The sequence below is a fragment of the Oratosquilla oratoria genome, chromosome 41 (genome assembly GCF_046742065.1).
Source record: "Oratosquilla oratoria isolate Oo_2021 chromosome 41, ASM4674206v1, whole genome shotgun sequence".
Lineage (NCBI taxonomy): Eukaryota > Metazoa > Arthropoda > Malacostraca > Stomatopoda > Squillidae > Oratosquilla > Oratosquilla oratoria.
This window is the reverse complement of record NC_134817.1, coordinates 27,288,466-27,302,221: the sequence shown is the minus strand read 5'-3', so window position 1 is coordinate 27,302,221 and position 13,756 is coordinate 27,288,466. Positions and strand designations below refer to the sequence as shown.

The 13,756-nt window shown below is 38.3% G+C and overlaps 1 protein-coding gene across 16 annotated transcripts in view; it reads right to left on the bottom strand.

Moving 5' to 3' along the window:
* Positions 1-1,469: 1,469 nt before the first annotated feature.
* The window catches only part of Lpin (phosphatidate phosphatase LPIN), a 48,068-nt gene continuing 35,781 nt past the window's right edge, over positions 1,470-13,756 (bottom strand). For 15 of the 16 annotated variants that reach the window (XM_076178295.1, XM_076178309.1, XM_076178301.1 and 12 more), the window contains 8 exons: positions 13,452-13,616; positions 11,892-12,137; positions 11,236-11,512; positions 10,464-10,690; positions 9,557-9,660; positions 6,767-6,946; positions 4,745-4,905; positions 1,470-4,596 (listed from right to left, as the gene is read on the bottom strand). In XM_076178295.1, the coding sequence (XP_076034410.1) occupies positions 4,749-4,905; positions 6,767-6,946; positions 9,557-9,660; positions 10,464-10,690; positions 11,236-11,512; positions 11,892-12,137; positions 13,452-13,616 (1,356 nt within the window). In that variant the 3' untranslated portion in view covers positions 1,470-4,596; positions 4,745-4,748. The remainder of the gene's footprint in view (positions 4,597-4,744; positions 4,906-6,766; positions 6,947-9,556; positions 9,661-10,463; positions 10,691-11,235; positions 11,513-11,891; positions 12,138-13,451; positions 13,617-13,756) is intronic. The other variant, XM_076178308.1, reaches the window with a different exon arrangement.

Below are 13,756 nucleotides of genomic sequence, written 5' to 3'. Positions count from 1 at the left end.
ACACATGGAAAGAATGAGTGAAGAAAGACTAGTAAAAGAAGTATGGAAGGCAGATGTGGAGGGAGTGAACATGAGGGGACATCCTAGGATGAGGTGGATGGATGGGGTGAAGGGGGCTTTGGGGAAGAGGGGAATGTCTGTTGAGGAAGGACAGGAGAGGACAGAAGACGGGGTGAATGGAAAATTATTGTATATGGATGATGTTGTAATGCATGAGGTGGAATGGGCGGAGGGATGGGGGTGAGGTAGTACGTGTGAGCAAAATTTGACGCAGCCCGAAGGGATTTCTCCCCATCTTCTCCTTTTATGCAATGGGGGGACGGAGACGAGGAGTCGCCGATTTAATGGAGCGGCCTTGCTGTGGATGTGCTGTATCTTGTGACACTGCTTCTGACCCAGGGTAGTGGACAAGGTGCAGGGATAACCCATCATCCAGGAGGTGCTAAGATAAGAGGGAGGGTGGAGGGGTGTGGAGTGTATTCCTTTTTGGCTACCTCCCTTGTAAGGGGGAAAAAGCCTTGGTATATGTATGTATGTATGTATATATATATATATATATATATATATATATATATATATATGCCTATGTTATATATGTTTATATATATATTTTTAGTCAAACTCTGAATCTAGTTTTTCAATATCTATGTGAATCTATTCTGGTATATGCCAGAGATTATCCAGGTGTAACATACATAATTATCAATAAGGTATTGTTTGATAATGTGGTATTTACCAAGGCTACATTAGGTGTCTGTATGTCTGTCTATATTTAGGCTTATGTACAAGATTTCTTCTATTGTGACTGAATATTGTGTAGCTAGTTGAAGCACAAATTAATTTGTTTGTGTTCTAATGCTTTTCATTTGTGTATGTTGGTGAATCTTTTTTTTTTTGCATATTACTGGAGTTTTAATTCTGTATTGAATTTTTTCAATATCTATGTAGTGAGCTATTCTAGCATATGCCAGAGATTATATCAAGAATGTATTCAGTTTAATTTTATTTTCTAGTAAGGAAACTAACATCCAATAATAAGAAATATTTGACAATGTCATTGAAGTTTATAATTATTTTTTAAAGTTTTCACCCATTACACTCTCCAAGGTACCTAAGCACGACAACTGAGCATAAGCTCAATACATCCAATCACCTCAGGCAGGTTCCAATCCTGATGACCTTGATACAAAGTATGAATAAGACAGCTCGATTTTCAAAAACAAAAGCTTGCAGCATCTTTCCCCATTTCCAAAGTCCACTGGGGACAGGACCCCACGACAATTGTGGCCTATCAAGGGTTGGAATACAAAGACAAGTCTCCCATCTTTATACAAGAGGTTAGTTAACCTGAGATAACCCAAGCTTGATTTCCTTGCATTAGCTGTCTCATATTTGTATTATGTAGAAAGATATATATTCGACTAATACGCTAGCATCAGGGAATCACAAGGGTCAAATCAAACAAAGTATGAATGTTTAAGGTATATTTAAGGAGCTGGATATATCACATGGAGCACAATGCAACAAAAGCCTCACAATATGGTGACTGATAACTAACATGTTAACAGGTAAACAAAAATACATAAATGCTAAATGCTTTCCATGGGTAAATGCAGGACATTTTCTTAGGTAAGAATGCAAACTTGTGTATGTCAGTATTAACTACAACAATGAGGCATAAGCTATTTCCATATTCAAAGTTTCATTGAAGGTTTATACCTTTATATTTTCTTTCTTTTGTTCTCAAGAAAGTTGGCTGCAGGAGAGATCAAAGCAAACTAGTGCTGGGTAAGTGTTGGCCAAGTACATAAATTGGCCAGAGTCAGGGTCCCAGGTACTTATTAGGCCAGAATGTCCACAATGCTGACCTACATCCATATACTCATGGCAGCATAACATTATGTTGCCATGACTACATGTGGTGTGTAAATACTGAAATGATTTGGTTGGTTGTTTGATTCCCACAAACTTGGGTTTCAGACTATTGATGGTAATGGACATTCCAAAGTAACCATTAGCACACAACTTCCTCCATAGCCATGAAAGTTACTTAGACTATTGACATGCACATTTTTTTGTTTTTTTTTTGGTAGAGAAAAAAATGGTATTGATTAATGTGAGGAAACATATCCTTACTTCAATTTGAGCATTTGCCTCTGAATAAGTTAAGTGCCAATAGGAGCATAATCTAAACCAAGGCATCATGAGAATCTTGACTTGGTTTGCATCAAACAAGAACTACATTTCACATCCTGGTGTAGCAAACTAAAGTGGGAGGGCTAAGTTTCATCCCTTACAATCACACAAGTTAAAGGCAAATCCTTTTTCATCATACTACAGTATCATGTTAGAGAAGAAAAGCAATGTCTTAATTAAAATCTGATTAACAGCAGTGCTTTTCCCCCACTCCATGTGTAGATATACAACTCAGCTGCTCAACCCATTCTCATGAGCACCAATTCATAGTCAGGCTTAAGCTCCACCCAATCACAGCAGATAAGTAATAGCAATAGGACTGTTGAACCAAAGTCCGGTAAAAATTCCTGTGCTGTCTTTATATAGGCTTGGTATCTGTACACACAAACACTGGGCCATATTTGACCCTCCTTCTTATGGCAGATAGGCTGATCATGACACAGGAAGTTTCCGCACTATGTTCAATTCAAAGTGCACCAATATGAACTTTAAGAAATAGGGAAGGTGTTATCACATATTGTACCCTGGATGCCCTGTGTGCCTTATATATTTGAGTGGGGAATAGTCTTGGTGTCCTGACCAAGTTTTATGCTTTTGTGCTCATTGTGATGATTCTAAATGAGCATAAATTTAGCTAAGTATTCCAAGCTGGCAACAATGACCCTGCATGGAAATGGATGTCCAGTAGTTTCTAAATGGGTTTCACTTAAGGTGTGTCAACACTTAGGGCCTCTATAGAAACTTTTTTATCACAGGACTACATGATGTAAATAGGATATCGACTTTAGGTTCAAATGGCTGCCTCCACACATTTAATATAACAAAATCATGATCTAGTTCCTCCATCACAGGTTTCCCTGTGTATTCAGCAATTCTAATCATCCCTCCAACAATAACAAATCACTAAGTATAGGGTTTAACTTGACTATACCAACCAGCAAGTCAGCACCAAAGGTCTGTCCATCTATCCACATTTGCCTTACCCCTAAAAGGTGGTGGTAGCAGGGAGGGGGGGGGGGGTTCCATAACAGTTAAATGCAATTAAAGTTATTAATTCAGAAATTACTTTTGGGAAAAAAGCTTAGTTTCAAGTAATTATTACTCAATTTCCAAATGTTCAATTCTATGACAATACACAAAACCTTGTTGATATGGTTGCATGGCTCTAGACATAAATACCATTTTCATCTGGTTTGTTATATATTATAAATTAGGTTAAGGAAAAATGCCTGGTAACTTAAGCAGACAAACGAGGCCATGTTGAACCTAGTCATTGCTGACAAAATGTCAGACAAAGAAAAAGAACGAGGAAAAAAAAAATTACACATGGCTTCAAAGATAATTTCCAATACAATGGAAAAACAAAACATTGGCAGCTGAACTCCCTAAACAATATTTCCTTTGAACACAAGCACAAAACATTAAATAATTGTTATATATGAAAGATGTGTACCTACAAAGATGAAAAAAAAAATAAAATAAAAAAATCATAATAATAATAATGTAACGTTTTCCCTGAATGTGGATTTACAACTAAATGATATGTAAATTCAATCTAATTCCTACAATAAAAAAAATACAATAAATGATACAACTGAATTATATATACAATGCCATGGTCTGGAAGTCAACTACCACACACTTTAATATAAAGTTGTGATTAGTGCCACCTAGAATACTACAAAATATAAACATCCTCAGGGACATTTATTATGTGACTTAGGATTCATATTTTCACCAACTCACATCTTGAAATTTGTGATGGTTCATCAATGTACACATGATAAGAGGCTTATATACAGTTTACACCAAAAGCCCTACCCTCCTGAATATGTGTATATACCCCTTATAAGGGGTTGGTTTTGTCAAAAGCAAGCCATGACTTTACAGGAGAAAAATTAAGATAAGAATCCTCATTCCTCTAACTCCACTCCCATCTTTTCTTGTGAAACATATACAAGTCCTCTTCATTTTACCAATACACCATTAGTAAATTCAGAAAGGGCACTAGAATTTTGGTGGTGAATGTACCTCTTACCTCAGCATATTCATGAGCCCATTAAGTAAAAGCAAGTGGTAAAAATATTAAAAACGAAAAGTAGAATCAATAAATAATTACTGAGCCAATAGTTGCCATGAGCAACTACTCCATCACAACAAAATTCTAGACTGGGACTAACACCCTCTCATGGGCCTACCATCCACCATACTAGAATCACAATTATTCCTCTATTACACTGACCAGGACCAATGTAACAGTGCTCAATGCCTTTACATTAGCTGCAAACTAGCCAAACTGATAAATTTTCCCTAAAGTAAAGATCATGGAATGTGTTTGGGCTGGACACATTACGAAGGAGCTATATGGAGGCTAATGACCCTGTCCATACGTCACAAGTCCTGTCAAAAGAAAAGATGCATTATCCTCAATAGCCTCAAACTATTTATGCAATTATAACAAAACAATGCCACCAATGGGAAAATGCACAAAACTGATAGAAGGGGAACAAAATCTTCAGTCTTAAAGCAAACATTATAGAAATCTTACCCATTTATTTACTCCTTTCAGATGCCAATAGAGCCTCTATTTCCAAAGAGACGTCCGGCATGGGTGGTCGCCAATACTGCAGTGATGAAAATTCGCCCAAAGTTTCTTGGTAGGGCAGTGATGGGAACATATGGTGTGCAATGTCACTTAGGCTTGAGTATCTGCAATAATATTGTAGAATCAAGTATTTCAGATAGCACATAGCAATGTATAGATGTGCATGAATGTATAATATTATACTGGACAAGTATTGTGTCTATGATAACAAATTAAAATATATCACTGAATGAATTTACATCCTTGTTCAGGAGTTCACATTATATTCACAACACTTCATTCATTATACCTTAATTTTCTAAATTTTAAATGAAAAAAATATGTATATAATGGTAATAGATGTTATGAGTCATTCCTGCAAATTATTAGTAATCAATCCATTTTAATTCAAAGCAGTTATGGGAAACCTATGAAATCCTCAAGAGGCACCAAAAACTGTCATAATGAAGAGCATATCAGCAATGCAATCTGACAAATACATTAACAATGCAGCCTGCCAAACACATTAAAAATGCAACCTGCCAAACACATTAACAATGCAACAATGCAAAAATGCAACCTGCCAAACGAGTCAGCCACCTGTGCGATCATGAAGTTAACCAGTAACCTTTGGATATTGGGCCCTTCTACTGTTATGGGCAGTAACAGCAATCACACCACCTGGTTAGTAGTTAGTCATTTGGGAGTATGTAATTGGTCTTAGTACAGTTAGGAAGGAGGATCCACATAATGATATAAAGGATATACCCATTAACTAAAATCCATGCAACAAGTGGTTTCCACCATGTATATGGATGGGATTACAAGTAGGGGACTGAGGTTGGAAAAAAAAATTGGGGATGGGGAGCAAGAATAGATAATAGCCTAATACTGTATACATATGAATAACACTGTTCTGATAAGAGAGAGAGCAGGGTTTTCAAAGGTTGGTGAGGGAATTTGGCATGATTTGGAGTAAAATGAGTATAATGGTGGTCTCCATGAAAGGTGGTCACAAGGTTGATAAACAGTTTAATGAAAAAAAAAAAAAGGAGGTGTAAAATTATAGATATCTAGGAATTTAGATACAAGGACGTGGAAAACTACTGAAAGTGGTGTGGAGGAAGAAGAGGCTGTCAGTGGAAGCAATGAAAGGAATGCATAAAGCACCAACTGTGCCGATTCCTTGGCTGGCTGCCTCCCTTATAATGAGGATGAAGCCTATTGGTGTACAGATAGATAGGTAGATAGGAAGTGAAAGGTATATACAGACTAAGGCATGTTTTCTAAGAGAGGGGTGCACTGAATGAACTGGATATTGTTGGGAAAGACAAACTGCTTTCTTCACATTATTTATGCAGGAGGGGATCAAAGGGATAAGTGTGATGGGAATGAAAGGGGTAAAGATGTTGCTCCCCAGTGCCTTGCCACTTCATTTTGCAGGTTGGGGGATGTGGGTTATTTCTAATTTCTCTCAAATTGCTTAAGATCCTTTTCTTCTTCTTTATTTTCTTTATACCATTTGAAACTTAAATTTTTTGTATTCTCCTTCCTTCCTGACTACTGTTACCAGCTCCCAGGTATAAGATTGTTAAGAGACAAAAGGATGTTGAAGTGTCTTTGGGTGGGTGATATGGGCTGCTTACCCTGGCAATCTGTTAAGCCCATGGGCAGAGGGCCTCTAGCTCTCACTTCAGCTCACTTTCACTCCAAGACTGTAAGATGGTCCCTATCATGGGGATGGGGAAAGGGGAAATAGGGAAGGGGAGGTCTTGGTTTCCTTCCCATATCCCTCATGCTAATTAAGGAAGCCTTAATGGTCTGATTACAGAGGAGTCTCACCAAATTGGATCACGGGACTAGAAAGGTCTGGCCAAGTTGATATAAATTTCACTCATTATCACATGGGTTACAGTTCAACTAAAAACCAGCTTTCCCATTCTTATGGGGTCTTAAGTTTATGAGCCTAACTTTGTGAGATCATACCCTGTGGGAAAGCCATCAATGTCACTTTCAGCTGAGAAACCATCCTCACTATCAGAATCACACTCATCATCACCATCCCCTTCACTATCACTGTACATGTACAGCAAAAGATTTCGGGGCACCATCTTACAGTCTATGGGTGGGAAAGTGTCATCGACCACTTTACTTTGTCGAATGTAACTGAAAAGACATGAAAGTGACATATTTAAAGATGCCACAGAGAAACAAAAAATAAATAAATAAATAAATAAAGTAAATAAAAAAATAAAATAAAATAAGAAATAAAAAAATAAATCTTAAAAGAACATCATAAAGAAAGAGAACTACTTTTTCCTGTTCTATGTAACAATGGACCTCAAGTTAAAACTTTGTACTTGGAAATATATACAACCCTTAAGGAGGGACTCAACACCTTAACAAAAAAAATTCATATAAAAAAAGTTTCTAGTCTTTCAACTTTAAAATTTCAGGTTTTGTTTAAAATATGGGTACAAGTATATTATCAATCCGAGAACTTGCTACATCTTGACGTCATAACTTTTTTTGACATAATCGAATACGTACGTCGTATTTTTTGTACTACAGACTTCTGCTTTTTCATAGTAATATTCAAAGATCCTATAAACACTTTCACGCCTGCTTTTTTAAAAATTTGCTATACGACGTGAGATATAGGTGTCGTAAGTATGGTCACTTACATCACCCCTGTTTTCCGTGTTTTTTTTTCCCACTTAGATGGAACCCGTCGCTCTGTTTTTCAAGATATAGGAAAAAAAAACAGGCATGGAAATGAAGATATACCTATCATACACTGCCAGAAGCATTTTCAGGCTACTACAATTGATGAAAAGTTTTTGGCATATTTTTAATTGCAAATATTTGTGGTTTTGAGATATGAGCATTTAAAGTTTTCAGCATTGTATATCTCTGTTATTTATTGTGTGATTTTTATGATATTCACACGTTATTATATATTGTATATATACTATACATATTACATTAATGTATTTGTTACTCGCCAAACGGTCCTTTTCATAATTGAAGATTTTGCGCTTTTACTGATTTAAAACCTCACTGCTGGGGTGTCTTCATTTTGTCAAATCATTGCAGAGTGGTGTATTTTTATCAGCAATGCCTTTCCTCTGCTTAATGACAAAGATTACCAAAAAGGTGTTTGATCCTACACAGGCGCGATCCCAGCTCAGTATGTTTCTCCTTCGCCAGCTATTTTCTCTTCCTCCTGAATTTCCCTCACCTTCTTCTCTTCATTTGGAAGAAAGCACTTTGTCAGCTGTGTTGTCAGGTGTGGTAGTATTTGGTGGTAGTGGTGACGTGTGGGGCAGTGGCATCCATCCTCCAATCCTCTGCCTTGCCCTCCTTCTAGCACAACTTTCATTCCACTTTTGGCTAATTTTTTTCATCTTTTCCTTGGTTTTCCTCTTCATTGTGATGCAGTTGATGATTGGACATCTTGTAAGTATAGTAATGTCCAGGAAATAAGGCAAACAGCGGCACAGGAACACAATATCGCCACAGTCAGTGAGGTGTTTATGCATCAAACTCTGATGTTTGATGAGTAACTTAGGCTTGAAGTGTGCTGTGCACACCACATGGAGGAGGAAGTCATGCTGATGCCAGACATACAAAAATATAGCCATTTCATGGAATTAGACAAGCAAAAACAAGACATAGATATTTAGGGCCTATTCTTGCGTGAGCCATTTAAACTGACACGCCTCCCGGGCCTTTTAAACTCCCTCCATTACGCTGGGGAGGAAAAAGTCGTTCATATTTCGCTAATAGGATGTTTATATTGTTTAAATATGCCCATATCTAAAATTTTATTTTTGGATGAAAATTTCATGATTCAAGGTGTTCAGTCCCCCCTTAAGCTACACCACAATGCACTCTCCTCCTCCCTCAAAAAACATTCACTGAACAAACCCTGACAGATATCTTTATTAGATACCATGATGAATTATGCCCTCAAATATGCATTACAAGCAACTAAGCTGCAGTCCTTAATGCAGCCTTATATTACATATGGCCATTAAGCAGGGCCCCCAAAGTGCATATAAAGGTGTAAAAAGTACCAAATGTCAAACGAATGCAAAAGAAATTACAATTCTTTTTTAAGCAACTTCAACCTAGTACTACCTGCCTTGTGATAACCTATTGTGCCATTAATTCCCTTCAGATTTACCAATACAGCACTTAATGTAACTTTCCTTTATATCCCAACATCTACAGAACCTGAATATTCTCAAAGAATTGCGAAAACTGTCTTTCCAAAGTACCCCAAGACCTGAGCTTAGTTTGGAAGAAAGACTTCACTCAAACAACAACTTCAATAATGGTATATGTTATAAATTTTCTTCAGGCTAATGTCAGACTATTCTATTTATCAAGTAATAAACCACAGACTGGCAGCACCTTTCAACCATGGGCTATGGGCTCCTATGGGCTACCTCTTGGCTAAATAAAATTGTTGAGTAATAACCAGAATAGAATATATAAAATATACCAATGAGTTGAAGAGAATCTCAAACCTGAATTTTTTTTTTCTTTTCCAACCTCTGGATCACTAAGGCCCTTAGTTACTTCAATATTAAAGAACCAAAAGTTGTGAAACGTCGAGTCACCACATTTTGCAGAGGTTAACCCACTTGACTTAAGAAGTCCAGAAATAAAGAACTATTTCATACCAGGCTGGCTATGAAGAATGTTCTACATGTAGCGAAGAGCTTATCTACAAGAAAGTAAGTTTTTAAGAAAACTCAGCCTACTTACGAGGATTGGAATGTCTGTGTGAGCTCATGCTTAAGTTCACCACGGTGATTGATGGTGAATATTCTAGAAATGGGGATACCAACTGCTCTGTAGGCCCATACATCCTGTAAATGCACAAATTATATTACACACAAAATTATAAAAAGTTTGTTTAAATCCTTACACATATTTCAAATAAATCTTGAATCTAGTCTTTAATATTTTGACACTACCTATATTTATATACCAAGGCCTTCTTCCTCCTTACAAGGGAGGTAGCCAGTCAAAGACCACACCCATTCCACTCCCATCCACCACCCTTGTTTCCCTCTCATCTTAGCTCCTTGTCCTTGAAAGGTCACACTTGTCTCCAGCACATTGCACAGGTGGGCAATGCAAGAATAGATGGTACAGAAGGCCACTTCACTTGCATGGCAACCCTACCTCCTCAAGCAAACATTTAGAGGACAGCAAATCACTTTGGGTCGAGTATATATAGTTTTGTGTAATGAGTATTTAAAAAGGGTATATATATATACATACACATACATATGCCAAAAGGCATTTTTGCCTTACAAGGAAGGTGACCCAAATGAAGCATAACCTGACATCCATCCAAAAACCTATTCACTAACCCTTTGTCTCAGCACCTCATGAATAATCCCTGTCCTTCACCACAGTACTCAGGTCATAGGTAATGCAGCAAAATGTCCATATTTATATACATACACTAAGAGACTCTTTATCCTTATAAGGGGGTGGCCTAGTCAAGGCATGCACACATCTTTGCCCATCCCATGTCCATCTAACTCAAGACAAAATTTTTGCTTAAAACTATTACTTTTCCAAAAAGGTAAGCCTCATTCACATATTAATTTACCATTCTTTTTTTTCTTTTTATTCAAAGCTCAAGTTATGGAGCACTTACATTAATCCTATTGCCGTACCCTGCATAAAAGGGGTTTCTGTCAGAGGGGAAGAGTGCCTGGATATCCCGTAGACAAGATATCTTGAATTCCTCTGGTTTCCTCTCAATGACCTCCCGATGGAAAGCCTGAACAAGTGAGGTGGGATTGAGCAGCAAAGGTCCATCAGGCAATGACAAGTCACCCTGTTTTATGGATTTGAGGTAATCCCTAGTGATACGGGCTTGACCTGAAATGCAAATGGAACACATGTGTTATGTACATACATGCATATCAAGTCTCCTTCCCATTTATAAGGAGGTTGAGCAAGTCAAAGCATCATCTACCCTACACCCATTCCATTCCACACTCATTTATTGCCTCTCTCATCTTAGCACCTTGCTGCCCTGACCCACAGTGTGGTAAGGGGCAGGACAACCCTTTATCTGTACAGTGCTGAGATGATAAGAAAGGGTGAGTAGGTGGGTTTTTTGAAATGGGTGTATGTTCTGACTCAGTCACTCCCCTTATAAGGAGAAGAAAACCTTGGACAAAGTTTATGAAGTAATCTTCAAGAGTGAAGAGCAACTTTACTTAAATACCATGCTACAAACCACATCCATATATGCAACTGTGGTATAAATGAAATACAATATCATCTTCATGCCACTTGCCAAAAGTAAATGGGGGAGAAGTGAAATGAGTCACTTCATTTTCTGAATCATAAATAGGCACATTTTCAAAGTACTTATAAAACATTTCACACTATTAATGTATCACTTTACTTTCACTTACCAATGGCCCTGGCTGACAAGTATAAGAAGTGGTAACCATTGTTCTTGATTTTGGTAAAGAGTTGTGCCACACCACCTTGGGCCCAATCCTTCCCAATGATTGGCAGGATGTGACCTAGCACATCAGACTTGGTGATGGTGCCATCAATGTCAGAAACCACAATTTTGTCATCATAATTCCATAGGAAAATGTGGCACTTGCAACGTGTTGTACCTTGATAGGCAGTTGTCACAGAAAAGACAACCTCATTGCTTCCATCACGAAGGTTTAACTTTGCCTAAAATCATACATAAATTTCTTTAGGTTAGTATTTGAAACTTTCAAAAATATATATGCAATTTTACAAAAAGAATTTGTTTCCACTAATTTTGTTAATAACTAAATGTATTACACATACACAGACCCTGGGAAGGATTAGGGGGATGAATTCTCCCTCCCCCAAATGATTGGATTTGGGGTGGGGTGCTTGCTTTACCCATAAAATAATAACAAATTAAGTATAGGGGTGGGGTGGGGATAATTACACTGAAGATCTCCCCTAACATAACAGCTGGGAGATTCATCCCCCAAGGATATATGCCTAGGTGCATAATACAGTCAAGCTCCAGAAAGAATGGGTATATTAATATATACAAGAGTATCTGATACAAACTTACAATTTGGTCTGACGTTAAACGTAGACTCTTCTTGTATCGGTCCCCAGACCCTTGTCCCTCTTTGGTTTTTTCTTCATCTGTTCCATCTTCAGACTCAGATGAATCTATTCCCCGGTGTACTGAGTTCTCCTTAGATTGTTTCTTTGGTGTTCCAGGAGGACTTGTTTGAGTCTCAGCCACAGTCATCTCCACTAAATTGCTGTCCTCTGGTGAGCCTCCTACTCTTTCAATTTTCTCATCTTTGTTCTGCAATTAAAGATGTACAAATTAACACACTTTGACTAACTATAAATTAATTTTACTGGATGAAGAGTGGGGGTTACCATACAATGAAATATACGTTGTGGCAGTGAGTGGGGTGTTGCATAAACTAGTTCCATCTGTCAGTCCCTGTTGTTGTTGTTGTTCCCTAGATTGTCTGGCTAAGCAGTCCTATGTCAGCTCTCATAATTTTCAAAATTCCTTTTACTTTGTCTATTATTATCCCTCTTCCATTTTCCACTCCCATTACCATTATTTTCTTAGCATCTCCCACTGCCACAATCAATCAATCCCTATCCTCCTGTGCTTTGCTGTAGATGTGTCTTGCTGCATTGCTTCTGATCCAGGGCAGTTGGTGAGATACAGGGATGACCCGTCATCCAGGAGGAGCCAAGAAAAAAGAGAGGGAAGGGTGGTGAATGGGAGTGGAGTATATGGGGATGAAATGGGTGGGAGTGGATTTATACATGTAAGGGGAAAGAGCCTTTGGTATATGTATGCACTAGGTTGGATAGAGTGAGAAACAAGGAGGTGAGGAAGAGAGTGGGAGAGGAAAAGGAGATGACACATAGGGCTGATGAAAGATTATTGGCATGGTTTGGACACATGGAAAGAATGAGTGATGAAAGATTAGTAAAAGGGGTGTGGAAGCAGAGGTGGAGGGAGTGAACTTGAAGGGATGACTGAGGATGAGATGGATGAATGGGGTGAAGGGGGCATTTAGCAAGGGGGGAATGTCTGTTGAGTAAGGAAGGGAGAAGGCAGGAGATAGGGATGAGTGGTGTATAGATGATACTGTTGTGCAAGTAAGGGAGGGACAGGATACTGGGGAAGCGGGGTGCTTATGTGTGAATGATATTTTGATGCAGCACAAAGGGATTTCTCCCCATCTTCTCTTTTTCTATCTGAGGGGATGGAGGGGGGGGGGGTCACTGATTAAATGAAGTGGCCTTGCTGTGGATGTACTGTGTCTTCCTACACTGCTTCTGACCCTGGGCAGTGGGCGGGATAAAGGGATGACCAGCCATCTGTGAGGAGCTAAGATGAGAGAGGGGAAAGAGTGGGAGTAGGTACATGCCTTTGATTGGTTACCTCTCTTACAAGGGGGCAAAAGCTCTTGTATATAGATAAATAGATCTCACATTTTGCTTCCCATGTCCTACTTTGCAACCAGTCTGTAAATGCTTGCTTCTTCTCTTCTACCATCTTCCTCCTCTCACCACCCTGCCCCTGAATTATGTGGGGTTCCACATCCCAGGGAATAATATTTTAGCTAAAATGAGCACAATCTCTACTTACCTCCACTTTTGGTTCTTCTGCATCACCCTTAACTTCTTCTTTGGTTGCTTCTTCCTGTGCCTGGTTGTTCCTTCTCCAAGAGAACCATGAATAACCTTTGGATTCTGTGCGCTTGCGTATTTCTTTTTTGGGCATGTGTTCCTTGGACAGATCCTCCACCAGTTTCTGTTAACAAATTAGTTCTGATTTAGCTCAGCTTGGCTACCTCCGTTACAAGGGTATATGATAGATAGTAGAAAATTTATGATTTCTTGGTTTTCTGGGCAATCTCATCCTGTCTTTAAATCTGGTAAATTGAGAGTCAA